We start from the raw sequence: 27,992 nt of genomic DNA, 5'->3' as shown, positions 1-27,992 counted from the left end.
AGTTAAAATGTAAGATCTAACTCGTGTTTAATTTTGTTTGTATAATTTTGTTTGTATAAATAAACAATATATATTTTGTTATACTATTATTAAGACTATTGTGTAGGTAGAATATAAGGTTATGGGCGGGTGACAGCGAGAGCCACCTGGCGGCGGCGGGGGGAGACACCGGCCACCTGGAGGAGGTAAACACCAGCTGTCACGCCGCTGGTCCACCATGACGTGAGTCTCTCAGCCTCTCCTGCTGCTCTCCGTGCCCCTAGGGCCGCCTCTCTCTACACTCTCTTTGGGTTGAGGGTATCCTGGGGGCACCAGGGAGCTGGGCACCAGCTGGGGGGATAGCTGGTGATGTGGGAATATCCCGGCTGGTGAACCCATCTGGTGCTTCTTGTACACCATACTTGCTCACACCAGCCTTGTCTACCCAGCATATATACCTCTTATGTTTACAACATATAATATATTTGAGGAACACATATAGTGGGTGGGTGTGGGGTACAGTCAAATTATACACTGGCATTTTTGACATGACTAGGTTTTTTTAATTGTCAAAAACTGTTTGTTTTGACAGTTAGAAAATGAGTTATGTTAGGTTTTGTAAGATATAAAATTTGTGAGTGAACCATCTCGAGTATAATGTGGCGACTTGAATTTGCTTGACTTTATAATAATAATTCATTGTGTCGGGGGGGGGGGGGGGGCAGGAAGCCAGAGTGTATTTCATTCACGTTACACATTTATTGAGGTCGCCCCACCTCAAGGCCAAGTTGCTGACCCCGCCCTCCCTCAAAGCCAAGTTGCTGACCCCGCCCCCCATCAAGGCCGAATTGCTGACCCTGCCCCCCATCAAGGCCGAATTGCTGACCCTGCCCCCCATCAAGGCCGAATTGCTGACCCTGCCCCCCATCAAGGCCGAATTGCTGACCCCGGCCAGGATGTAACCCCACAAGAAGCTGACATAAGTCCTGGGTACCTACTCAATGTTAGGTGAAAGGAAATGTGCCCAACCATTTCCTGTCCTGCCTGGGATTCGGATCCAGAATTCTCAGTTGTGTCGAGAACAAACCAGACTGTACTACCGGACTAAATTTAACCGAGGACCACTTTTATCTAGTAGCCTCAACAAGAACAGGATGCCAGGGGCTTGTCAAAGGCTCCCCTATTTATCCTGATGGTTTTTATTGAGCTGAATTTTGAAATTCAACAGTGTTTTGGCATTTATGGCTTGGGCAGGTAAACATGTCTATATGACATGTTTACCTTACCTGAATTGTTCAGACAATTCAACAAAGTTACAATCTCGGTGAAAAATTCTTCTCTCTCCAGAATATCATCAGTCTTTCTATTGTGACACATCCAAGCTATTTGTTCAGGAACATTTCTTATCGATGTCTCTATATACATTAATCAACGGACAATCAAGAACATAATAGGTGAGGGTGTGAGACCTTAACATAACACATAGTTTACACTTGGTGTCATTATCATTAACACCTATTCCATATTCCCAGTAGTATTTGCACCAAACCTGAGCTGCATGTGTTCAGTCACTCCAAGCATTTCTCCTTTTACCATAAGTGAAAGTGAAATGGGTGTTTTGACTCACATGTAGTGTTGCAAGGTTTGGCTTCCCTCGTACTTTATACCTCTCCTCGCCACTTCTGCCTGTGCCTGAATATTTCAAATTTTGGTTCTTATTTGTCTCATTGTTAAAACACATTCAATGTCAACTTGTGGTTTTGATGTGGCACATTTCGCTAAGTCATCCACCACCTCGTTAAGCATTTATTTATTTATTTATTTATTTATTTATTTATATATATACAAGAAGGTACATTGGGTTTGTGAGAATACATTGGATAGTACAGTATTTACATTCTTGTAAAGCCACTAGTACGCACAGCGTTTCGGGCAGGTCCTTAATCTAGCAGATAATTTTAAGTAGGTAATTTCAATCAGAATTGATAAATGATAAAGATACATTACAAGAGAAAAATGAGATGAGAGAGAGATAAGTAGGTATATTAAAGCATATTGTTATATTAAAGCTCTGATTGATTACATTGACAGCTTGATTAGTAATTTAAACAAGGTTAATAGACACCATATTATTCCAACATGAGATGGGATCCACATGAATTTCACTTTGTAACCTTTCAACTGTATCTCATCCTCTTTTACAATCTTTAACTATGGACATGATTAATGGATTTTGACTGTTTAAGGAATCAAGTGCTCCTCAGCTATCACCAAATGCAAAAACATCTTTTTCATCTTGACGTACTTCCTCCAAACCAACCAGAATGGCCTTCAGTTCACCTTGTATGGATGATGTATAATTACTAGGTCGAACTATTAGTACAATTTACCTGTCCACAGTTCCAAACTCATTGTATTCCCTTATTAGGACACCACACCCTGCCCTGTCATCATCTGCCACTGACCCATCACAACATACATGTAAACTATTGCTTCTTTTTTTTTTAACCAAGATATCATGCTTTCAAACAAACACCGTAATTGTCCCGGTTCATGCTGAATCTTTTTCACCTTGAGGGGTACAATTTTGACTTCTATTCTCTGTACTTTCCAGGGAGCAGACCTATTACACTGTTGAGAGGGTTTGCAGCAGTCAAGTACATTGTATTCCCTGAAGGCATTAGCTAATCCCCCTCGTGTAGCATGTCTCTCCATTTCCTGGAAATGTGTGTGTATGTCACTCAAGCAATTCTAAACGCTGTGAAACGGCTTATCCCCTCCTCTCCGCATGAAACGAATAGATACTCTAGTGTTAATGTCACAGACTATCATACCCACTCTGTAAATTTATTTCCATTCTCATTATTTCAATCATTGCATTTCTTTGACATCCAAGAATAATCCTCATTGCCTCGTTTTGTATCAACTCTAGTTTTTTTTATTCTGCCTTGCCCTGTGTAAGTCAAAATGGGCTCTACATAATCAAACAGGACCGAACAGTGCTTATGTATAACATCCACAAGATAGGTACCCCAACACCTTTACCAGAAAATGCTAGCGCCTTTAGAGGATGCATTCAGGCTTTACACAAGGTGCTGCTATGATTTATTTCAGCATTTTTACCCTCACGTGTGTATCCAACATACATGCCCAGATACTTGTACTGTACTTCTGAACAGGGCTCAGTTCCTTGCCATTTAGAGTAAGAGTTATATTTCTTTGTTTCCTGTACTCATATTTAGTTTTGTCTGCATTTATAACTAATCCCAACTTGTGACAGGTTGAACCAAGTATGTTAAGAGCAGTTTGAACTTTATCAGAAGTATCTTGTACAGTATAAGAATGTCATCAGCATATATGATCGTTTTGACCCCTGGAAGATAAATCTTTAATGATAATCTGTTCATTATTACACTGAACAAGGTGGGGCTTAAAACTCCCTTGAGGGGTACCTAACTGAAACCTCCTTTCCTCAGACATGTATCCTTGGTAGTACACCTGACCTTTTCTCCCTTGTATATAATCTCGTATCCAATGTAGCAATCTCCCTGATATTCCCAGTTAGGCTAATTTGTATAAGATTACTTCCCCATTGGCTTTATCAAATGCTCCTTGTAGATCAACCAAAACTCTTCAGTTGTCATCCACATCAGACAAACACTTTGAGACAGTCCGCAGTACTTTTTCCCTGGATAAAACCAAAGGGGATATTGGACATTACACACACAAATCACAATAGCGTGATGCATCAAATGAACAAATCCACAAGGGCTGTGATGAGGGTTCGAACCTACGTCCGAGAGGATCCCAGACGTGCCTTGAAGTAAGTGCAGAGAGGTAGAACAGCTTATTGACAGAGCCCGGGTGCATGCGGGGAATTGTGTAAAATCCTGGTTTGTCTCTCGAAGAGACTGCAGGATCCGTGTGAGGTTAGTAGAATTCCCGATTGCAATTCTTTTAACCATGTCATGGCACAGTCGATTAAGGCACGTCTGGGATCCTCTCGGATGTAGGTTCGAATCCTCATCACAGCCCTTGTGGATTTGTTCGTTATTGGACATGTTATCTCCTACAAAGTAGAGTAGCCTATTTAACAAGATCCTTTCCATCATTTTACAAAAGCAGGGTGTTAAGGATACAGGCCTGTAGCCTCCATTTGACTTGGGTATAGGAATGATGACAGTCTCCTTCCATTTTCTTGGTAACTTGCCTTCCCTATAACTCAAGGTAAACAAATCAAGTAAGGGACTATGTTTCATACTGGCTAAATAAATAAAAATGTCATACGTTACTCCATTCTTCCCTGGAACAATAAAGCTGCCGCTTTTTTAGCATCGAATATCTCATTACAAGTTACCTCAGTGCTTGTTAGTCCTGTGGCCCTCAACTATTCCTGATATGAATTAACTTAGTTTAGGAATGACTTTTATTGCCTGGTGTTGGACTTTTCTCCAGAGCAGGTTACTGAAGATAAGGTCTCCATGCTTTGATAGAATAATTCATTTGGGGGGCATAACAGATTTATATAATTGAATAACTACTGTATATACCTTCTTTTTGTTTAAATCGTTTCGTTTGACCATTTTTTTTTTTTTTATACTTCAGTTCCCACTTGTGCAATTTTTATTGATTGGTGGATTCTAATTCCAAGGTCCTTTTCTTCATCAATCTACTGCAAGGTAATGTTAATTTGGTAGTTGTGACACGGGTTGTTATGCCCCCACATATAAAGGTCTTGCATTTTTCAATACTGTATTAAAAAGCATTTGCCAGTCTTCCAACCACTTGTGGTGTTCACATAGATGTCTTTGTAAAACCTCAATATCATGTCACTTTGCACTTTACCATAAATCTTAGTGTCAACTAGAGGGTGAGGACCTGATGTACAGCATCATCATCCTGCTGTTTGTATCCCCATGATGAAGCTTGGATGAGTTTGTTTGATCTGCTTCTTGTTTACTTTTGCTTGCACTGTTTGGAGGGTCAATTTAGCCATCATATATATGTACAGTATATAATTTAATTCTTTCTGTAGTGAATATAATAGTTGTTGGATAAAGACAGCTTGGAAAATTAAGTGTTTTATGTAGTTTTAATTGGCTGAATAGAGAAAATAAAACCGTGGTGGCTTTAAGGAACAAGTAGGTTATTCATGGAGAGGAAGTTTTGAAAAGAAGATACATGTGAGACACGTTGTTATGATCGCGGGTCTAATTTATATCATCATTGTTGTCTTCATTCCACAAAAATGTATACCAGGCAGATGGAAAACTGATTTTTTGGCTTCTGTGAGATACCACTGTAGTGGACATGAAGCTCACATATTGGAATCTGACCAAAGTGTAAATGAGTTATGCCAAGCCTGACACCACACAGTTGAGTAGTGTTCAAAACCTAGCTCTTAAACGGATACCAGAAACCTCTGGTAAATGTGTAATGCCCATGAATATAGACTACCTCTATTTTATATTACTGTATGGACTGTGTAATTCATACTACAGTGTACAGTACATCTGACCCTGTAAAACCTCTACCTAACCTTAACATATTGGATTTGGGCTGATGAAGCACGTCTACCTGGGTACAGGCCTATGGGGTACTCTTGGATACAGTCCCACTGGGTGCTGTCACACTTGGATTCAGGCCCTTGAGGTGTTTAGCTATTAGGATACTGTATATTGTAAGAAAGTACAGTGCTGTAATAACTTATTCTAGCACTGCAAAAAGCAATGAAACATTCCATTCACCTGGACTATATGGGTCCAGGTGTTATTATTTCAGTGAAACATGTTTGCTAGCAGTGTGGTGTCACAGTCTGAAAGTTTTGGGCCAGTTTTTGAACTACTGTCAAGATTGGCTTTCTGATGTATGGTTGCACCAATTTGAACTGTTTTATTCTACTTTTTTCATATAAACAAAATGCAGCATGCTTCATGCAGTACAGTACTGTATATATCATGACACACTTGACACCAATATTCTTCTAGTTAAAATAATTGTAGTTATTCGGTTATATCTCGAGAGTATCACCATATGTTCTGGACGAATAATTATTGAAGGTAATGATGTTTGTATAAAAGACCAATGAGTAGCAAACTTTTAAGCTTTAAACTTATTTGTTGATGCTTTAAATAAGGTCTCAAAATAGTCTTTCGGTATTCTGTGCAATTTATTACAGGAATATTTTGTTCCATTATGTCAGGGTATAAAATTCCTAGAGACAGTTAGGCCTACCAAGTTAGACCTAGACCTTTGTAGGACAGTACTCTCGCTACTTTTTTATCTGTACGTTTTTTTGTATGCCATGAATTATCTTTATTTAGTTGTGTGTGTAAAATATTAATGCAAAATTAGTCATACATGAGCAAAGTTTGTGTAGAGAGAAGTAATGCATTTGTTGTGTTCCAGGACTAAAGTAACCTTCAAGATCACCCTGACCTCTGACCCCAAACTCCCATACAAAGTGTAAGTATTGATTGGCACTACTTATAATATTTAAGCACAATTTTGTACATTTATATATAACCTCCAGAATTTTTATTTTCTGCTAAATCTGACTTGTGTTGCTACCCTCAGGATGCCAGTCATCCACTAGACCTCGGCATAAAAAAAAAATCACGAAATAACTTTGTGTCAACATTCTTGAGCGCCTGGTTCGTGGGCACTGACAGACCAGAGGATAATTAGTATTTAATGACAGCTAGCACAATAGCATGTAAAGGAACTCAATTAGGTTTTTTATTCAATATGTGTGTTGTTTTACTAATAAAAATATGTACAATTCCCACAATTATGCAACATAATTATGTATATAAAAATGTTTATAAAATCAATAAATGGCTTTATGAAAAAAATAATTAGTTGAGTTTGTAGAGCTAGAAAATCTACATATAAGTGTAAGTTTCATGTTTTTTTTTCCATGCAAATCGCTTGATACAGAGGACCACTTGGTTGGCGAACACCTTGGGGACGAGACCCGTCGGTTATTGTGCAAGTTCGTAAACGAGAAATGGGGAGAAAAAACTAGAAATGTGGGGGAAAATAGAAATGTCAGGGAAAAAATCTAGGGGGGGGGGGGAAGTCGACAGATTCATAGCATAAATGCGGCAGTATTTTGTTTGTGCTCAGCAATAAGAGAAGTTCTGATCCACTTGTTATGCTGATGAAGTACAGTAGTTATTTACATGGAAGAGGTGGTGGTGAATGTTGGTGTTGGGTTGACTAGGTCAACATGTGATGAGTCAGGTGCAGGTGAGGCAATGTGAGCTTTCTTGGAAGCCTTTGCAAAAGACTTTAATTTACATTTGTTTCATTCCATTTGATCTTGTTTTCAAAAACTTCTTATACCAATTGTACAGGCTCATCATGTCCTTGGTTTCAAACTCACTGTTACTCATGTCCATAAATGCCAGGATACCTTCAAAATGTTGCTGAACTTTTTCCATATTACATTTTTCCTTTAATGTTTCTTCATCCTCTTCCTCTCCATCTTCTTCATTGCACTCTTCTGGCTCTTTTCCTGCACATACTAGTTCTATAATTTCATCATCAGTCATGTTTTAATTGATTGTGGCTTCTTCGTCGAAATTTATTCGCCTATCTATGTCATCTTCTATTGTTTTAGTCACCAATTCTGCTCTCAGTTCGGGGAACTTAATCCCTTTGACATAGGCTAGAAGTTCCTCTCTTAATTCTTTTCTCCTCTTGCTAACTTTATTCGCCGCAAATCCTTCAAAATCTGCCTCGTCATCTTCCTCAGGAAACAGACTTGACGTGGTCCAAAGTTTTTCCCAACCATTTCTTAGTGGTGTTTACTGTATCTCATCCCATGCACTAGCAATAGTCCAGATAGCTGACTTTATTGTGAAGACTTTATAAAAGTCCTTAATTGTTCCTATCTGATTATTAAGATGTCTAGCAAACATCCTCTTGTGGTGTTTTAAGGTTTTTAATTATCCCTTGATCCATGGGTTGGATCAGTGAAGTTGCATTGGGTGGTAAGAATGTCTCAATGATATTGCCATTTACTAGCTCATCACCTCGTTGATACGTTGAACTATTATCTAGTAGCAGCACAACTTTGGTGTTTTGTGGGAGGCCAACACTTTTCAGGTGCTCCTGCACTTCGGGTATAAAGTTCTTATTAAACCATTCGGCAAATATTACTCGAGACATCCACGCACTTGACTGGTCCTTCTAAATCACAGGAAGGCACCTAGCTGACTTTTAAAACCCTGGGGTTTTTGCTAATTCCAATCACAAGTAATTTAAATTTGTGCGTGCCAGCTGCATTTGCACAGCACAACAAAGAAATTCTGTTTGTTCTGTTTATAACCACCTGAAGGATCGTCCTCACCACTTGGAGCCATAGTGTCTGTGGGTAGCATACACCAGTATAAACCTGTCTTGTCAGCATTATAAATTTGATCTGTTGATAAATTTTGTTCTTGTACCATCTCCGCAAATTTACTCTTATTCTTGAATACTTGTCAGTACCAATAGTGTCAGCAGGTTGTCTTTCACTGTGAACTTTAATGAACCTAATGCCATGGCTGGTTTTAAAGCTTCTGAGCCATCCATCACTGTATACACACTTCTGAGTAATTTTCATTGCTTGATGAAATTCACGTGTCTTTACCACGAGTAGTCAGCCTGCCACTGGCTTCTTTGTCACCTCACGCCACTGTTTGTACCATTCCCACACTGCATTATCAACACTCCATTTTTGCTTTACCTGCTACCTTTCTATTTTGTATTACTTTACAATTTTCATTTTTAGAGAAATAGTAAAAAATTATAGGGTTTAGCGTTAAGATAAAAAACATTACTTTTGCTAATGCCATATTCAGCACACACGATACTTCTCGGGACTCCGCTCTCCACCTTCTTAATTATTTCAACTTTCTTCTCAAATGTCATCACTGACCTCTTTTATGTATCCCACTTGTTGATATTTTCACTGATACAATGTGTGCATTTGGAGCCGACATGGTGCACGGATGTTCCTTGATATTGCAGATATATCCAACAAAGTCACAGAATGAACACTCCAGCCTCATGACAAATCAAAACAATGGGAACAATAGGTTGTGATTCTGTGACATCACAGGGTAGAAGGCACCCTAGATTTATGGTGCCCGACAAGGTCAGTGGACAAACTAGACCATCTACCACCCCGGGCCGGTGGGACGCTTGGCGAACCATTTCCTTACCCGAACTTGGTACATGTAAGGTAACCCCAACCCCGGCCGGCATGAGGCTTGGCGGACTGCTTCCTCACCCGAACTTAGTTCGTGTAGCGGGAATCCCCAACTCCAATCGGGAAACTGGAACTTTCGGATAACTTACGTTCGCACACCAAGTGGTCCTCTGTAACAAAAACAAGACCCCCCCCCCCCCCATCCCTTCAAAAAACAAAACAAAAAATCATATAGTTGGATAAATAGTTGGAATTTCCATGTACGTTTAAATTCATTGTGCATACAGTGGCCCCTCCGTTTACGAATTTAATCCATTCCCAGAGACAGTTCGTAAGCCGAAAGTTTGCAACCCAAAACGAATTTTCCCATAAGAAATACTGTAAGTTGAATTAATCTGTTCCACACTCCCCAAAATATTAACTTAAAAATAGATTTCATACCTAATTTACAGAAATATTTAGTACTATAGTATGTACAAGTTATAGCTTACCTTTATTGATGACTCTTGTTGGCATATAGAAGACTTAGGAGAGGGGGTAGGAGGAGAGGTGTTAGTGTTTGGAAGGGGAGTCCCCTTCCATTATAACATCAGGCAGTGATCACTTCTCTGGGGTAATCTCTGGCTCGTTTTACCTGCGTACCACTAGGACCTGCTTGTGGCTCACTGCTTGCTTTCTTGCTAAAAACCTTTCCATAGAGACTTGTTTTTCCCTACATTGTAACACTTGTTTGTAGTGAGGCATCACATTGTCATCAAAAAGGTTAAGGCAATGGCCTACTACAGCTTGCTCTGGGTGAGTTGTTTCAACAAAAGTTTGCATTTCTTCCCATAGTCTACACCACTTCTTAATTGTTGAGGAACGGACATTCTGTACTGCCTCCTTCCCTGAAGAAATTTTCTCAGTTGCCTCTTTCTGCTGCTCCTTGTGAAGGACTAGGATTTCTTCGGTGGTCAGTTCTTTGCTGTGTTCCTCCACCAACTCACAACACTATGAATACCACTTCTTTTTCTAAATTTCTCAAACCATCCCATGCTTGCCTTAAACTGTTTTGTATCTGTATCACTCGTTCCAGTTTTTTTTTTTTAAGGTCTTCATACAATAGCCTTGTTTTTTCACAAATGATGGCCTCTGAAATGTTATCACCCGCTAACTCCTTATTGTGTATCCAAGTTAATAACAACTTTTCATCATCCTCAAGTGTTTGTGTTCTTTGTTTTGTGATTGTTGATGTGCCTTTTGCCACTTTAGCACTTATGTCCTTTTTCTTAGCAATTACAGTGCATATCATTGACAGATTTGCTGTACCTGTACTGCCTAGCTAGTTCAACAACCTATGTACCATTTTCATGTTTACGAATGATCTCTTGTTTTTGCTTTATGGTCATCCTCACATGTGTTTTCTTAGGTTGAACCTTACCACTGACTTTCTTGGTACCCATGGTGTGATATATAATAATTACTTTTATGTTCAAACCCCAAAAAAACATGAAATTCTTTACAAAGAATTCAAGCGCGGTCGTCACTAAGCGGGAGACACAGGTTAGCCGAGGCGTGGGCGACCGTGCCACCAGGAACAATGCACTAGGTTGCTCATACGTGTATCAACAAACTACGTTACCCGAGGCAAAGCTCGTAACCCGATTTAAATTTTACGAAGAAATTGAGCTCGTAACTCAAAAAGTTCGTAAATAGAGGCATTCATAAGCCGAGATGTCACTGTATTTAATATGAAATATCTTCAGCATTTACTCTCTTTTTGGTACGTACTTGGTTTTGGTCCATTTTTTCTTCTAAAATGTTAAGATTAAATTTAATGAGGGGTTGTCTTGAGCCATGTTATACAATTCAACCACCAGAGCACGTCGTTGCAACTCGCCGATTGGGTATTAATTTTTCCAAGAGAAAGTTTGTTTAATAAACTATTGTACTACATTGCTGTCATATAATTATTGGCTAATTCACATCATATGATGCTGACCCCATTCTGGGTTGTATTTGGAAATCAGAATTTAAAATATTTACGTTTAAAATAAAAAGATAATGGAACTCATTATTGTACAAACATTATACTAAAATAGATGCATATTGTTATTGAACAATCTAAGTAGAAATAAAGTTTAACTAAACAATTTTTCACCTAGGCATTCGATGGTGGAATGCAAATAATTCTTGAGTACCCTCAGACTGAATTACTGTGCTGCACTTTGCACTATAATACTGTAGTACTGTACTATATAAATTTGAACATTGTTATTGTGCAGGGCCCCTGTCCTGTTTGGCAGCTGGCCCCTGTCCTACTGGACAGCAGGGCCCCATGTCCTGTTTGTCAACGAAGGGCCCCATGTTTTGCCAAGCAGCAGGGCCCCTTATCTTGAGGTTATCTTGAGATGATTTCGGGGCTTTAGTGTCCCCGTGGCCCGGTCCTCGACCAGGCCTCCACCCCCAGGAAGCAGCCCGTGACAGCTGACTAACACCCCAGGTACCTATTTTACTGCTAGGTAACAGAGGCATAGGGTGAAAGAAACTCTGCCCATTGTTTCTCGCCGGCGCCCGGGATCACAGGATCACAAGTCCAGTGTGCTGTTCGCTCAGCCGACCGGCTCCAATTAAATTTTTGCTCTTTCTGTTGGGAAGTTAAGCAGAATGTTTTGTACCTAATTCAGGGTTATATGAACCCTGTATTTGGTTATATTGTGCCAATGGCCTCATTGTTACAGCACCATGGATATTATTTATCACTCCAATCAATGTGGCATTTTGAAAATTATCTAAACATGAAGGTTTTCTTAACTTCGTAGTATCAGCAGTACAGTAATACACAAAAACATTTGAACCATTTTTATTTGTAATCAAAACTTCAGGGCATCTATTTATTAGGAGCAAAAATTTGCTGCAATTTTTCATATGCAGAAAAATTACCAAAATACTGCTTTCTGGTGGAACCTAAATTTAACAAAGAAAATTTGTATAGGCTTTAATTTGAGACTGCATTTTGCATGATTGGTCAACTTCTTGAGGTCATCTTGAGATGATTTAAGGGCTTAGAGTCCATGCGGCCTGGTCCTCGACCAGGCCTCCTTTTTGTTACTTACCCCCAGGAAGTAGCCTGTAGCAGCTGTCTAACTCCCAGGTACCTATTTACTGCTAGGTGAACAGGTGCATCAGAGTGAAAGAAACTCTGCCCATTTGTTTCCGTCTCCACCGGGAATCGAACCTAGAACATTAGGACTACGAGTCTCGAGCGCTGTCCACTCGGCTGTCAGGCCCCTAAAGATACAACTGTTTCACTTGTTGACTGGCAAACCTTATTCAATTGTTCATTACATATTGTCACAGTTTCATTTTTAGCAATTTGAAAACTTGGGAACAATATATTTTGGAGGTATTGAGTGAAGAACTCACAAAAGTGTGTTAGTAACTTTGAGAAATGTTTGGAGCTGTACTGGGATTACAAAGTTTCAATATGACTGCTGAAGCTTCACTTACAGATTGGGATGTATCATTTATTGTGGGTACACAACCCTTTGTTTTTAATTATATTGGTTTCCTATTGTCAAGGACAGAAAACCTATTAGTCTTATTGAGATTGCCATAGCCCAAGACAGACCATCCTCCAGGATGCAGCTCACAGCAGTCCACTTACTCCTGGGGACTTATTTATTGATAGGTAAACAGAAACATTGCGTATAAGCAAACATATCCAAATGTCTCTCCATAGAGCAGAGAAATTAAAGGTAGGACCAATTGGTTACAACACAGCTATGACAACTTCTGTGCACCATTTTTTTTCCTTACAAAGGATATGCTAAGATGCTCTCTCAAATTTATTATAACAAGTATTATATTAGATATTAATAACATTAAAAATATAGCTGATTATATTTTTCCACACAAGTTTTTAAGCGTTATAGCATATTTTTCCTGGGCAGACATGAAGGAAAGGGACAGCCCACTACAAGGGTTTAAACTATTTTATGGTTAATAATCCTACCAAGGTTATTTCAAAATGTTTTGTTACAAAATAGGTCTTCTTAATTAGGCTTGAAGTATGCAGCTATCAGGGTATCAAAGTTGTGTACAAAGTGCAGTGATGGAATGGAATGTGATGTGTAATGAATGTTACGAATAGACATAGAAACCAAAATGTTGTCAGAAGTCAATTCTGAATGCGGCCTTCCTCTTCTCTCAGCAGATGAAGCCTGACCTGAGCTGATTACAGTTGTCTACTGAGGAGGGAGGAAGGCTGTTTGTTCAGCAGAAGCAAGATTATCTTCTTGGATGATATCAAGTTTTCAAATTAATGTTATTAGCTAAGGAGCAACAAGTACTCCACTGTAGTGCACAATTTTGTCTTTTTAATGCCATTTTAATTCAATCTGTTAAGTCGATTAAACAATTATTCTATTAGAAAATATATTTTCCAATGTTAATGATATGTAAATAGCATAAGAGGAACAATGACACCTGTTGAGGAAAGTGGCTGATGAACCCTGTAGCAGGTGAAGCTATAATGATCTTGCTACAGGGACACCCTCACAAGTGGAAAATTGCATTCATACTGACAAGAAGTTAATTGCTTGTATCATCTGTACTAGGAGAACAAAACCTGTTGACAAATCTGAGTGCTCAACATGTGGAAGGATGTTCTCCACAACATGTTGTACTTTATGCATGACCTCCTTCCAGCTGCTGCCAGTAAAGCCACCTGGACTGAGGATGGCATTAACAAAGCAGTGTCCTGGGCTGCCTACTGTGAGAGAGCAGCAAGGAAATTTCAGCACAACGACAGCATGGAAATTGCACTCTCTCGCCTAGCTAGGCAATCCCAGTGGGTACTGAAGTTGCACGATCTCCAGAATGCTCGTCAACTTCTACTTGAACTCTTGTTGCAGAACCAGTTATTGGACTCTGATGTGAAGGAGCATATCCAACACATGGCTCGCACATCTCTGGGGCCAAATCTTACCACTATGCTCAACGAGAAAGCCTCACAGCAACAAGATTCATATAAGCAACTATTAAGTACACTAAGAGAATCAACTGACAATAATATAAAGAGAAGACTGGAAATGAGGTTAATGCTGGAAGCTGCCAACAGTTCAGGACACGAGCAGGTGCAGAACACACTCTGCAAAATAGTCATGGAGCCGAGTGGAATTTCAAGGATCCTTGAGGTTATCAAACTTGATGATAATGAAAATTGTAGTTTAGGTCCACGGATAATTGACTGGTTTGAAGGTGTGTTGCAGTCTCCTCAAGACAGCAGACATAGGAGTGTGGTCCGTGGCATCTGTACTCTCCCATTAGCATTATTATGTGAAGTTTTACGGTACAGTTCAAATCTCTTTAAATTAGTCCTTTCAACTCTGAACAAAGAGGTACAAAAATTAGAACCTTACTATAGTTCTGAAGGCTGCTGTTGGATGCCTCAAAATCCAGCTACTTCCATCCTAAGCTACCATGATTTGGTGGGTGTGTATGCATCACTATTACAAAATAAGGAACTAGCTAAATATGCACATGAGGCAGTGTGCAGTTGGTGTTTACAAGACGGCGGGGCTACGTGGCTAGACATAATCAGAGATGCAAATTCCGACATAATGCGCCATTCAGAGACGCATAATGGATAGTCTTTTTGCAAGAAAAGTCTAGTAATGTCGGTAACATTTTCAATATAATGTTTTAAGATACACATTTTCAATAAAAAGCTGTACAATGGTAACATTATTAAATTTTCTTGGTAATGGGCAGGTCTTAAATAGTATAGTATTGCACTAGTATACTGTACTGTACCTATTATTATTATATATATATTGCACCTATTCCATTTCATCTCTGAATAACTGCAGCTTAAATGCTAGGCCTTGGGTCTAAATTTGTTTAATACAAATACAGTACTGTACTATATTACATTTTGTACAATTCATTACTATACTGTATTTGTTAAATATCATTGCCATTCTCTATTTGTCCTTAACCACCGTGCAGTGCATAAAAAAGGTGTGCCTTTAAATATCATAATACAATGGAAAGATGAAGAACTATTATGTATCACTGATTTTGTAGTTTTCTACCAGTTATTAGTAAAGTGGAACCTCGAGTGACAAGCGGCTCCATCTACGAGCATTTCGGGTAACGAGCAAGCCCCTCAGAAAATTTGTCTCTATTGACGGGCTTCTGCTCAGTTAATGAGAAAACCACGTGGTGCTTCCTAGCGTTCCCGCTGGTTCTTGGACGCCTCCGACGACAGTGTTGTTTCGCAAGACGAGTGTTTCACATGACGAGCTCGGTGCTGGAACGGATTAAATTCGTTAACTGAGGTACCACTGTATATCTACACTTGGAAAAATTAGTGTTAGTAGTGATATAACTGAAAATTATTCGGTTTGAGAGACTTTTGAGCTCATCATGGTTCAGTTGGTAGTGCATTGCCCAGAGAGTCCAAGGACATAGGTTCGATCCCATAGCATGACTTAGATGTTTTCTCAGACACAACAAATTCTTGTGAATTCATTGTGCATAAGTATCTTTGTCAAGAAGTGTTTTTAAGGCTGATACTTTACATAAATGCCATTTCTCTCACGATACAACTTGCATGTGTTGCTGTAGCATCCCAGACATCATGCAGTCGCTAAGCCACATTATATAATATAGTTTGAGCTTCTCTTAAGATTTGTGAAATTTGGTGTTACAATAGAGCATTTAAATTATATTTTGATAATTATCTTGCTGTATTTTTATAAAAAAAAATGTTAATGCTGATTAGGTTTACAAATTTATTGCTTTTCTTTTCATTTTTGATAATACAGTACTCCTATTATTTATTGATACGTTATGGATTAATTTATTCACATTGCATTATAAAATTACTAATTCCTCTAAAATTTTCTATTATAAATATTCCATTCTATTTTATAATAAAATATGATAAAATAGGCTGTTTCAATATCCCGAGTAAAATGTTTCTAAACTATGAAATTGGGTCAGTGGCAGGTAATATAGCACGTTATAGTATAGTAGTGTTACAAGGTAGGTAATATAGTACATTATAGTATGGTAGTGTTCAACCCGTTCTCGCAAATTTAATAAGTCAATATTGACTTATTAAATATGTGCATAGGTGACATACTAAACATAATAGTTTCCCTTGAAAAGCTTCATAGAAAACACCGACCTTACCTAACCTACTTAGTATGTTAAAATAAGCATCTTATAGCTTCGTAATTACAATTGTTACCTAACCTATTATAGTTATAGGTTAGGTAATAATTGTAATTACGAAGCAATAAGATGCTTATCTTAACATACTAAGTAGGTTAGGTAAGGTCGGTGTTTTCTATGAAGCTTTTCAAGGGAAACTATTATGTTAAGTATGTCACCTATGCACATATTTAATAAGTCAATATTGACTTATTAAATTTGCGAGAACGGGTTGCAACGTTACAAGGCAGGTAATATAGTTTGGTATGGTATGGTAGTGTTACAAGGAAGGTAATATAGTACAGTACAGTATACTGTATAGTATTACAAGACAGGTAATATAATACAGTAATGTATAATCATTTTTACATACAGAACAACAACATGGTAGAGTAGTTGCTTATTTGTTATATGGCTACATAATAGAGGCTTTATTTAATAAAGCCATTATTATGCAAAGTGTTTTGGGCATGACTCTTAAGATAATTCCATTCAATTATTGATAGGTTGAATGGGGGGGGGGTAAGCATTGTAATACAGTATATTATTACAAGGTATGTAATGTAACAAATTAGAGTACAGTATAAAGTATTTCATATTGTTATTGTAGTTTATGTTTACTTTCCTTGAACAAGAGTTTTATTGTTGAATAGTGAATGGGTCACATTGTTTCAGTAACTTTATTGTGAATGTCAGGTTATGAAAGCAACAGGTCCTTGTTTTTCAGCATTTTAATTTTACACTTGTTAAAGTGTGTTTATCCATGATTCATGGATAATGAATCAATTGTGTACTTTTTAATAGTATAATGGGATTTTTTTTTCTATTAATGTAATAAATATATAAAGAAACATTGTTTTGCTTTCGAAGCTTGGATTTGAAAGGTTTCAGAGGGTGTCAATGCAAAAGGGTTGAACTCATTGATAATTTTTTCCAAATGCTTTATAGATGTGTAATGACTCCTTGGAAGTGCTGATAGAACCCACCATTCAGCTTTTTCAGTGTCAATATATAATAACGGTACAGTAATTTGTAGGTTCGGGTCATAAACAGTATCGTTATTAACAAATTATTAAATACTGTATGTCTTCTCACGTAAAACCGGAATATATTACAGACTGAGTGTGCCCGACAATACTCCCTTTACCGCCGTGTTAAAGTTTGCTGCAGAAGAGTTCAAGGTACCTCCGGCCACCTCTGCCATCATCACTGATGACGGCATCGGTATTAACCCGAGTCAAACTGCAGGTAGGCCAGTCTTGTTTACTTGTGGTGTGGTGGTGTTTCCCCCCACGTATTATCAATTATCAGGAAGGAGCTCTCTTAAGCATTCTTCCATGCTCGTGCTCACTCGTATTACAATCATGTTCTATCATAAATCCCAATTGAATTACCAAGAGTAAAAGTCTCGTTCATATATTAAAGAAATATCTGATGTTTCAGTATATAATGTATTTGCACTCATTAATTACTGCTTTTATGTAATTTTATTACATTAAATAGTTGTAGGAATAAATGTTGTGGAGAATATTAACTAATTTTACTGTATTGTTGTTTGGCAATAGTGTTAATAAAGTAAAAAATAGGTATTCAATACCACTAGTTTCTTTTTTTGAGTGAACTGTTTTACAAATCACTAAATTTTAGATTTAGTTCTCATTGTGTTTTTAATTGTTTGTGAAGCATTGTGTTTCACATAATGCTTCACAAGACAGATTTATTTACTGGTAATTCATAGTTCTTGCCTGCTTTTTCAGGGAGTGTGTTTTTGAAACATGGCTCTGAACTCCGGATCATTCCTCGCGATCGCGTTGGAAGGTTATTATAGAGATCATTTTTCTATTCAGACTACAAAGTTGAGAGCTGCATTCCTGAGATAGACGAGTTACTTGTGAAGCCATTTAAAATCTCTCCAAGATTCTCAATGATTTTATGATACAGTATAAGCTTCAGTGCCCTTAGTAATTAGTATTGTTTAGGAAATGTTTCAAAATTAGTATGTTCATGCACTACATGCTTCACTACTAACATATAATGAGGAAATTCTTTTCTTCTTTTTTCGGGCTGGGCTTTGCATAGTATGGCACAACCGAGGCAATGTCTGGGTCAGTACAGACCAGTAAAGGGCTTATTAATGTGTTAAAGATACTCAAAATCCTCTTATTTGCAGTCATAGGCTCTTGTCACATTTGAGAATACTGTGTATAGTCAAAGCCTCGTGTTACACACTTGAAGATACTGTTGACAATAAAAAGGCTCATGTCACGCTAAAGAAAGCTATATTGGTGTTAATTTTCCTTGTTAAAATAAGCATTTCTGTTCTTCAAAATAATATCAAGTACACTTACAGTGAAACATTTTCATTATAGCTATTATGTTTAGTCACATGGAAATACAATTAATCCCTGATATTATTCTGTACTGTGTGTATAATATTGGCTTTGCTTTCTTGTGAGACTATCATGGCTCTGCTTCCAACCAAGTCTTCACCGAGCCAAGACTGACTTGTCTATGTTGATATTTCTCTTGTTCACTAATATTTCATGTTTTATTTGTTAAATGTCTTTATGTAAAATTAGTATTTTATTTGATTGTATTTGAATAAATGCATGATAATGATACTTCTATGATAAATTACACCAGATAAATTTTTATATACTGAGAGCAAATATATTATGTCATCATTCTTTTCATCACTAGAGCTTTGTTATATCAATAAAATATAATATTTTGTATAAGTGGGTTCTAATTATCATAAATGACAATTTTATTTATTAATTATATGTTTAAATAATGAGTTGCAATAATGATGTGGATGTTTGCAACAACGTGCTCATACAGCATAGGGGGCTGGTGGCTGAGTGGACAACATGCTGCACACGTAATCTTGTGGACCAAAATTCGATTCCTGACGCCAGCGAGAAACAAAATGGGCAGAGTTTCTTTCACCCTGATGCTCCTGTTACCTAGCAGTAAATAAGTACCTGGGAGTTGGACAGCTGTTACGGGCTGCTTCCTGGGGTGGGAAGAAAAAAAAGTTAGTAGTTAGTAAAAGTTGAGAGGCAGGCCGAAAGAGCAGAGCTCAACCCCCGCAAGCACAATTAGGTGAATACAGGCAGGCACACAGACATTCTCTCTCACAAAAATAGATAGTTATGATACAGGGAAAGATGGCAGGCTGTTGGTATTCTAGTGTAGACTGCAAGGCCTCTACCATGGGTGTTTAGAATCTAATGATCCCTGCTACATATCTACCACCTGATATACTATGGTCAGGATCAATGCAGTCATTGTCAGGGGGGCCATTTCCCTAGTTAACTACTGTACCTGAGAGTTTGTGCTGCTCAAGCATTAGCTGATCACCAGCCGTGCAGCACCAATCTGATTTGGTCCTGACAGAAGGCAGCCATGACTTCTTTTTCTCCTGGGAGAGCAGTTGTAGCATTCACAAAGATGATACACACATCCATGACGTAAGTAATACTAACATGGGTAACACAGTGGACCAGTCAAAAATTTGGGGTCCATGCAGAAAACCAAGCAAAAATAGAACCACCACACCACAACAACCATCATCAAGATCACTTCCACCACCATCCCACCACAACCACCACCATCCCACCACTTTTCAACATTTCATAACTGCAGTATCTGTGACCTCCCATGATGAAATTAACAACATTAGATTAAAATACTGTAAAAGGCTTATATATTGGTCGATGTGGGGTAGTTCAAATTCATAGCCAAAAGAAAAAAAAATATATGTCTAACCTTACCTTGAAACAATCCAGCTTAAAACAGAATTTGCAATAAATCTTGAATACTGTACATGTCAATTAAATTTATTTTTGTATATACAGTACTGACAAATTTAATTCACACAAATGCTAAATAATTATATGTAATACTGTATATAAGTTGAAAAAAAAAATGGGTAGTAAAAAAGAAGGTTGTAACAGATCGCATGAGCACCACACCAGAAACAAATACCTATTTGATATTCCAAGAGTATGACTTAGTCAAACTAGAAATGCTTTACAAATCAAGGGACCTCGAATGTGGAATGACCGTCCCAATTATGTTAGACTGTACCTCTCCCAACCAGTTTAAGATACAAACTAAGTACTACCTAATTAACTCAATGTAACCTACCTCACCCCCAAAATGTCAACCCATGTCTACTATTTTAAACAATGCTGTGTGTTGACCAAATTGTATTTTTGCTTTTTTTCTGCCATCTCTTTCCCCCCCCCCCCCTTTTCCATTTTTTTTTCTTATTTTTCTCAACACAATTTATACTTTAATCTCAATTAGTATTAAGATTTAGTCTTAGTGTTTTTCCTGCCCAAAACGCTTTGCGTAATAGTGTCTTTAGGCATTGTATGTACTAGCTCTATCTATAAATCCATCAACTTTTGTATCTTACCTTGTATGTATGTACTTTACCTGAATAAATATTTGTATTTGTATTTGTAAGTGTGAAGAAATCACATGGTGCTGTGGTGATAGTACTGTGCACATTTAGGGGTAACCCTGGAGGCCGCGGGTTCAATCCTGGTCGGGTCATGTAGTCATCTGGTTCTCAATTGGAACCAGATGAGAGCAAACTTAGTGATAATATACATAATTGTAATATAAAGTGGTGATAAAAGAAATTAATTGGTATATACAGGTACTGTACTTGTATTTCTTGATAGTATATAATGCTAGGCGAGTTGTAGCACATGGTAGGATGAAATATAGGTTCCGATCATAGTTCTACTTTTTAATAAGTTATAGATTAAAAAAATTTTACTGCATTGCGAAGGAAGTTCTATATATTGTGTCCCCTTTAATTTGCATGGCTTGTTTGCATAGATTTATTTTGACTGGGAATATTAAATTAGAGTTATTTTTAGTATGATGCTCATTGGTTTTATTACATTCATCTAAGAAGAGTTTCAAAAGAGGATTAGAACTTAGAAATACAGTATCTGACACTTTCCAACCGGCATCTGTAGGTAATGTATATACTGTACAAATTGCTATGTATATATAAATAGCAAAACTATCTACAAGCAGCTAATATAAAATGGTACCACCTCTGCTGCGATTGTGCAGACCCATAGTGTTGGGGAAAGGAATAAAGAGCATTCAGAGAAAATCTTGTTGTTTGACTCTAAATACATATGAGTATTTACTTTTCCTACCGCTCCTCTTTATTATTATTATTATTATTATTATTATTATTATTATTATTATATACCTCTTAGACATAGTTACAAAATAAGAACATTGAAAAAGAATAAAGTATGTTTCATAGAGGCTGTAGATTTTTCAAACTCTTCTCATGCTGGGCAGGAACCAAGGATGAATTAGTCATTGTCCTTCTGGATCACCATACTGAGGCGCTGGTAAAAGAAGCTCACTACTGCTCTAGAGTCTCAAATATTTTGATGAGCCTGGAACCCAAACTCTTGAGGAACTACCTTGCACTCTCACTCTCCCCATTTTCTATATATACATATACTGTATATATATATATATATATATATATATATATATATATATATATATATATATATATATATATATATATATATATATATATATATATATATATATATATATATATATATATATATATATATATATATATATATATATATAATCCTCACGTGTGCCCCTAATAATGAGGTGATTTGATAAAATACCATGCCCAAGATTACTATCAGAGTGCCGGCGAGATGATGGGGAATTAGCCTCGGCTACCATCATCTTTTATCCGGTCGTGATGGTCGAGTGGTTAAGGGGTCCTGTACACCAGTTGCAAAGTGCTCCTGGCAGTATGGGTCCGAGTCACTTCTGGGGTGTGAGTTTTCAGTTATATATATATATATATATATATATATATATATATATATATATATATATATATATATATATATATATATATATATATATATATATATACATATATATATATATATATATATATATATATATATATATGTCGTACCTAGTAGCCAGAACGCACTACTCTGCCTACTATGCAAAGCCCAATTTGCCTAATAAGCCAAGTTTTCATGAATTAATTGTTTTTCGACTACCTAACCTACCTAACCTAACCTAACCTAACTTTTTCGGCTACGTAACCTAACCTAACCTATAAAGATAGGTTACGTTAGGTTTGGTAGGGTTAGTTAGGTTCGGTCATATATCTACGTTAATTTTAACTCCAATAAAAAAAAATTGACCTCATACATAATGAAATGGGTAGCTTTATCATTTCATAAGAAAAAAATTAGAGAAAATATATTAATTCAGGAAAACTTGGCTTATTAGGCAAATCGGGGCTTGCAAAGTAGGCTGAGAAGTGCGTTCTGGCTACTAGGTACGACATATATATATATATATATATTTATATATGTCGTACCTAATAGCCAGAACGTACTTCTCAGTTACTATGCAAGGCCCGATTTGCCTAATAAGCCAAGTTTTCCTGAATTAATATATTTTCTCTAATTTTTTTCTTATGAAATGATAAAGCTACCCATTTCATTATGTATGAGGTAAATTTTTTTTTATTGGAGTTAAAATTAATGTAGATATATGACCGAACCTAACCAACCCTACCTAACCTAACCTAACCTATCTTTATAGGTTAGGTTAGGTTAGGTAGCAGAAAAAGTTAGGTTAGGTAATCGAAAAACCATTATTTCATGAAAACTTGGCTTATTAGGCAAATCGGGCCTTGCATAGTAGGCTGAAAAGTGCGTTCTGGCTACTAGGTACGACATATATATATATATGTGTGTGTGTATGTATGTACTCACCTAATTGTGCTTGTGGGGGTTGAGCTTTGGCTCCTTGGTCCTGCCTCTCAACCATCAATCAACTGGTGTACAGATTCCTGAGCCTACTGGGCTCTATCATATTTACATTTAAAACTGTGTATGGAGTCAGCCTCCACCACATCACAGCCTAATGCATTCCACCCGTTAACTACATTGAAACTGAAAAAGTTCTTTCTAACGTCCCTGTGGCTCATTTGGGTACTCAGTTTCCACCTGTGTACCCTTGTTCACGTACCATCAGTGTTGAATAGTTTAGCCTTGTCTACCCTGTCAATATCCCTGAGGATTTTGATTTTGTCATGTCTCCCCTTACTCTTCTGTCTTCCAGTGTCGTAAGGTGCATCTCTCGCAGCCTTTCCTCGTAACTCATGCCTCTTAGCTCTGGGACTAGTCTAGTGGCATACCTCTTAACTTTTTCCAGCTTCGTCTTGTGCTTGGCAAGGTACGGGCTCCATTCTGGGGCCGCATACTCCAGGATTGGTCTTACATATGTGGTGTACAAGAGTCTGAATGATTCCTTACACAGGTTCCTGAATGCTGTTCTGATGTTAGCCAGTCTCGCATATGCCGCAGATTAATTGTTTTTATGTGGGCTTCAGGAGACAGGTTTGGTGTGATATCAACCCCTGGATCTTTCTCTTTGTCCGTTTCAAGAAGTACTTCATCTCCCATTCTGTATCCTGTGCCTGGCCTTCTGTTTCCGCCGCCTAGTTTCATTACTTTGCATTTATTCGGGTTGAACTTGAGCAGCCATTTGTTGGACCATTCATTCAATCTGTCTAGGTCATCTTGTAGCCTCCTACTATCATCCTCTGTTTCAATCCTCCTCATATTTTTTGCGTCATCAGCAAACATTGAGAGAAACGAATCTATACCCTTTGGGAGATCATTTACATATATTAGAAACAGTATAGGTCCAAGGACTGACCCCTGTGGGATTCCACTTGTAACGTCTCGCCAATCTGAGACCTTCCCCATCACAGTGACTCGTGGTCTTCTGTTGCTTAGGTACTCCCTTATCCAATGGAGTATCTTCCCTTTCACTCCAGCCTGCATCTCCAGCTTTTTCACTAGCCTCTTGTGTGGTACTGTATCAAAAGCTTTCTGGCAATCCAAAAATATGCAGTCTGCCCATCCCTCTTGTAGCGAGTAGATTATCAGAATAATATACTCGCTCCAAACGCATTAGCCTAATGAGAGAAGCAAAGCTCTTCTTAGTACTAAATGTAGAACTCAAACCTTTTCCTACTTCCAGTTAATATTGCTGCCAACCTTTGAAGAACTGTGAGGTGTTGCCCGAGCATATAAGCAGCAGAGTAGCGAATAATAACTCTGGGACAGCATCGCTCCTGTGCCAGGTAAATTACGGGCTCACCATAGCCCGTGCTACTTGGAACTTGTTCCGAGTAGCTGAATCTATAACAACAAAACAACGAAAACAAACAACAAAACTGGACGGGAGGCATCTCCCGTCACGCAGGGTGCAGTCGCACCTCCACAGATCTCCAGTGTCAGCTCTTGATACTGGTAATGGCTCAAAAGGGCCACCACTTACGGGCTATTCATGCCCGTGCCACCTTTTGGGTGGCTTAATCTTCATCAGTCAATCAGAATAATAACCAGTCTACTTTCAAGTATGGTCTAGAACAGACACTTGCGAGATTTAAGGGAATACTTAAATCCATTAATAAAAAACATGACCTTGAGAAGAAGTATAGGATAGGAACCGTCTCCAAAGAATTCTCAAAGAATTACTCGTTATTGCTATCTAAAATAATTAGACGAGCCAAAACTAAATACTACGAAGATAAATTTACCCAAATAAAGAGCAACATTAAACAAACTTTGAGGACAATTTTGCAAATATTGGGATCAAAGAAGATTTTAAATAACAAACCAACACTCCTGTCCAATAACGATGGCCAGCTTTCAGCCTCTGATTCTGCTATTGAGTTCAATAGGTTCTTGTCTTGCATTGGATCATCCCTTGCAAATGATATTCCATCTTCCAGTACTGATGTTAAGGACTATCTTACAGGTAACTATCCACAGTCTCTGTACCTAAAGTCTACAAATTCCACTGATGTTAATGAGATAATCCTTTCCCTTAAAACCAAGTCTAGTGCCCTTGAGGAGATACCAACTTTAATTTACAAAAAAGCCTCCATATCTTTTAGCCCCTGCTATTGCATTGTTCTTCAACAAGTCACTTGAACTCCAAACCTTTCCAGATATTCTAAAAAAGCGAGAGTAACCCCTGTCCACAAATGTGGTGATCTCACAGATGTTAACAACTACAGACCTATTTTCTGAGGTTGGAAGAAAACGTGCTCAGATTGGGGACTTGTTTATTTTATAATGGTAAATAATAAATTAATATATAATAAATTAATAAATAATAAATTAATTATTATTATAAAATAAATAATAATAATAATAAATAGTATAATGATAAGCAATTATTTTTAATGAATCAAATACTGTAGCTAATTAGGATGAATGATTAGGCCTCCCAACACCTCAAACCAATTCTATTTGCTGACGACACAACCTTCATTTACTCCAGTCCTGACCCCCTTGCTCTAAGTGCCACAGTAAATACTGAGCTAAATAAAGTCCATCTTTGGCTAACTGCCAACAAACTCACCCTTAACATTGACAAAACTTTCTATATTCTGTTTGGCAATAAATCCTCTAATCAAATAAATCTCAGGATAAACAATACCCAAATTTGTAACAAAATAGATGGCAAATTCCTTGGCGTTCTCATTGACCACAAGCTGAATTTCCAGGGACACATTTTAAATATATCAAAAAGTTTCAAAAACTGTTGGCATTCTTTCTAAGATCAGATATTATGTACCTCGCCCTGCCCTGGTGACACTCTATTACTCTCTCATCTATCCTTATCTCAACTATGGTATTTGTGCTTGGGGTTCTACTACCCAGAACTATGGGGCGCCTGACAGCTGGGTGGACAGCGCTTCGGATTCGTAGTCCTGAGGTTCCAGGTTCGATCAGTTGTGACCGGACCACGGTCGTATGCGGTCGTAGTGTTGGCGCTCTTGGCGTTCGCTGCTTGGTGGGAGGTAGAGTATTAACCCCACACTCTTCGTCTTTGCACGTGGTGATACAGGATATTGTGAATTTGTTCTCGATTGTTGACAGTGCCTATGAGTATCGAGAAAATGGCTGAAGCGGTATGCCTAAGTGGTAGTGAGGAGGACAGACAAGATGATAACAGACCGTTTGAAGTAGCAATGAACAAAAAGAAACGGAGAAATATTAACAGACAGGGAGACAGTGAGAGTGATGATGAAATTACAAAGAGACCAAAGAATGAGACCCTACTCAGCAGGACTCAAGACAAGCAATTTAATAGAAGGAAGAGGCTGTTGTTCCCTACAACATGTCAATTGAATTTCCACCAAAAGCTGGAGTGGACGGTACATCTGGCTAAAGAATGTTTGGCATACGAACCACTCTTCAAGGAGGGTCTTCACCGACCCTACATGACAGTTGGGACTGAACAGGCCGTGGAACGCCTCACGACGGTTGGTTTTGAAAATGTAGTGATGGTTCCTCCAGAAGAAGGTATGTTGCACACAAAGATCATATTTTTCAAGTTTCCAACTTATTTGGATCCTGACTGTCTTCTTCTTAACAATGATAATGCTGTCTGGGCAAAGAGGAACAGTGTTCGTGGTGACAAACGAAGCCAGGTTGTTGCCTTGGTAAAGGGTGAGGCGCCGGAGAAAATTTTTGTGCAAGGACTAGGCTATAGGAACGTTGCAAAATACATTGAGGAGCCCATACTGTGCATGAAGTGTTCACGTTGGGGACATATGGCATGGAAATGCCAGTTTGACTCCAGGTGTCGGTAATGTGGGAAGAAACACGAATCGCGAGAGTGTAGAGTCAAGATTGAAAGAAGTGAAAAAATCGTCCCATTTTGTTGCAACTGTCGAGGCAGCCACAATGCTGGTTCCTCTCTATGCCCCATGAAGCCTCATCTGAAAGAGACTAGGACGGGTCCTACAAGCAGGATAGATGTATCCTCGCAGCAAGGAAAGATTGTGCAAGAGGAACATGGAGGAAACAGTTGGAAGCCAACGACAGCCCCTATGATCAATGTGTGGGAGAAAGGGACGGAGAAAATAAAGGCGAGCCTAGGGAAAGTAAATCATGCAGTGGAAAAACTGAAACCTTGCGAGGACAAGGTTCAGGACAATATGGTCACCTCTGAGGTTGGTAATAAAATTTTGGAGTATCTAAAAAAAAAATAGATAAGAGGATTGAGGCATTGGAAAAATTGGCTATGGAGGGTAGACGGGGTGAAAATGGTGGTGAAACAGGACGTGTAATTGAAAGTAAAACAGGACGTGAAATGGAAAGTGAAACGTGCGTAGAAGAAAGTAATGATGTGCATGACGTAACGATGATAGAGGATAGTCAGGAGAATACACTTTCTAGTAGTGTTAGCGGTGTTCAACCTCCTGTTGTGACAAATGTTGAAAGAAAGGTTAAAGTAAAACGGTATACAGAAATAACAAAGAAAATAGATATGAATAATATTACTTTCGATGTTAGTAGTAGTTGTCCAAGTGTGGAGAAAGAAAAAATGTTAGTGTTGGAAGGAAGTTTCTAAGGTACTCTCGTATCTCATAGAATGTGACGGACAGGGCAAAGGTAGTTTTATTATTAATCATGGATGAAAGTAGATTGAGAATATTATCTTGGAACGTTAATGGATTAAAAACTAGAGCGGTGGATGT

The 27,992-nt window shown here is 38.0% G+C and overlaps 1 protein-coding gene across 8 annotated transcripts; it reads left to right on the top strand.

Moving 5' to 3' along the window:
• The first annotated feature begins 109 nt into the window (after nucleotides 1-109).
• Nucleotides 110-19,119, top strand: Ufm1 (Ubiquitin-fold modifier 1). Of its 8 annotated transcripts, none has more exons than XM_045743755.2 (4): nucleotides 110-222; nucleotides 6,388-6,444; nucleotides 17,499-17,629; nucleotides 18,139-19,119. In XM_045743755.2, exons 1-4 carry the CDS (start codon nucleotides 218-220, stop codon nucleotides 18,207-18,209), a joined length of 264 nt encoding a protein of 87 aa, XP_045599711.1. In that variant the 5' UTR covers nucleotides 110-217; the 3' UTR covers nucleotides 18,210-19,119. The 8 variants fall into 8 exon arrangements, with proteins under 8 accessions (XP_045599711.1, XP_045599692.1, XP_045599691.1 ...); XM_069328957.1 differs by lacking the exons at nucleotides 110-222; nucleotides 17,499-17,629; nucleotides 18,139-19,119 and adding exons at nucleotides 235-480; nucleotides 4,585-4,658; nucleotides 13,371-16,114; XM_069328958.1 differs by lacking the exons at nucleotides 110-222; nucleotides 17,499-17,629; nucleotides 18,139-19,119 and adding exons at nucleotides 235-484; nucleotides 4,585-4,658; nucleotides 13,374-16,114.
• The last annotated feature ends 8,873 nt before the right edge of the window (nucleotides 19,120-27,992 follow it).

This window comes from Procambarus clarkii, chromosome 22 (assembly GCF_040958095.1).
Source record: "Procambarus clarkii isolate CNS0578487 chromosome 22, FALCON_Pclarkii_2.0, whole genome shotgun sequence".
Lineage (NCBI taxonomy): Eukaryota > Metazoa > Arthropoda > Malacostraca > Decapoda > Cambaridae > Procambarus > Procambarus clarkii.
Note: the sequence above shows the minus strand (reverse complement) of the source record. Positions and strands in the feature narration are given on the sequence as shown.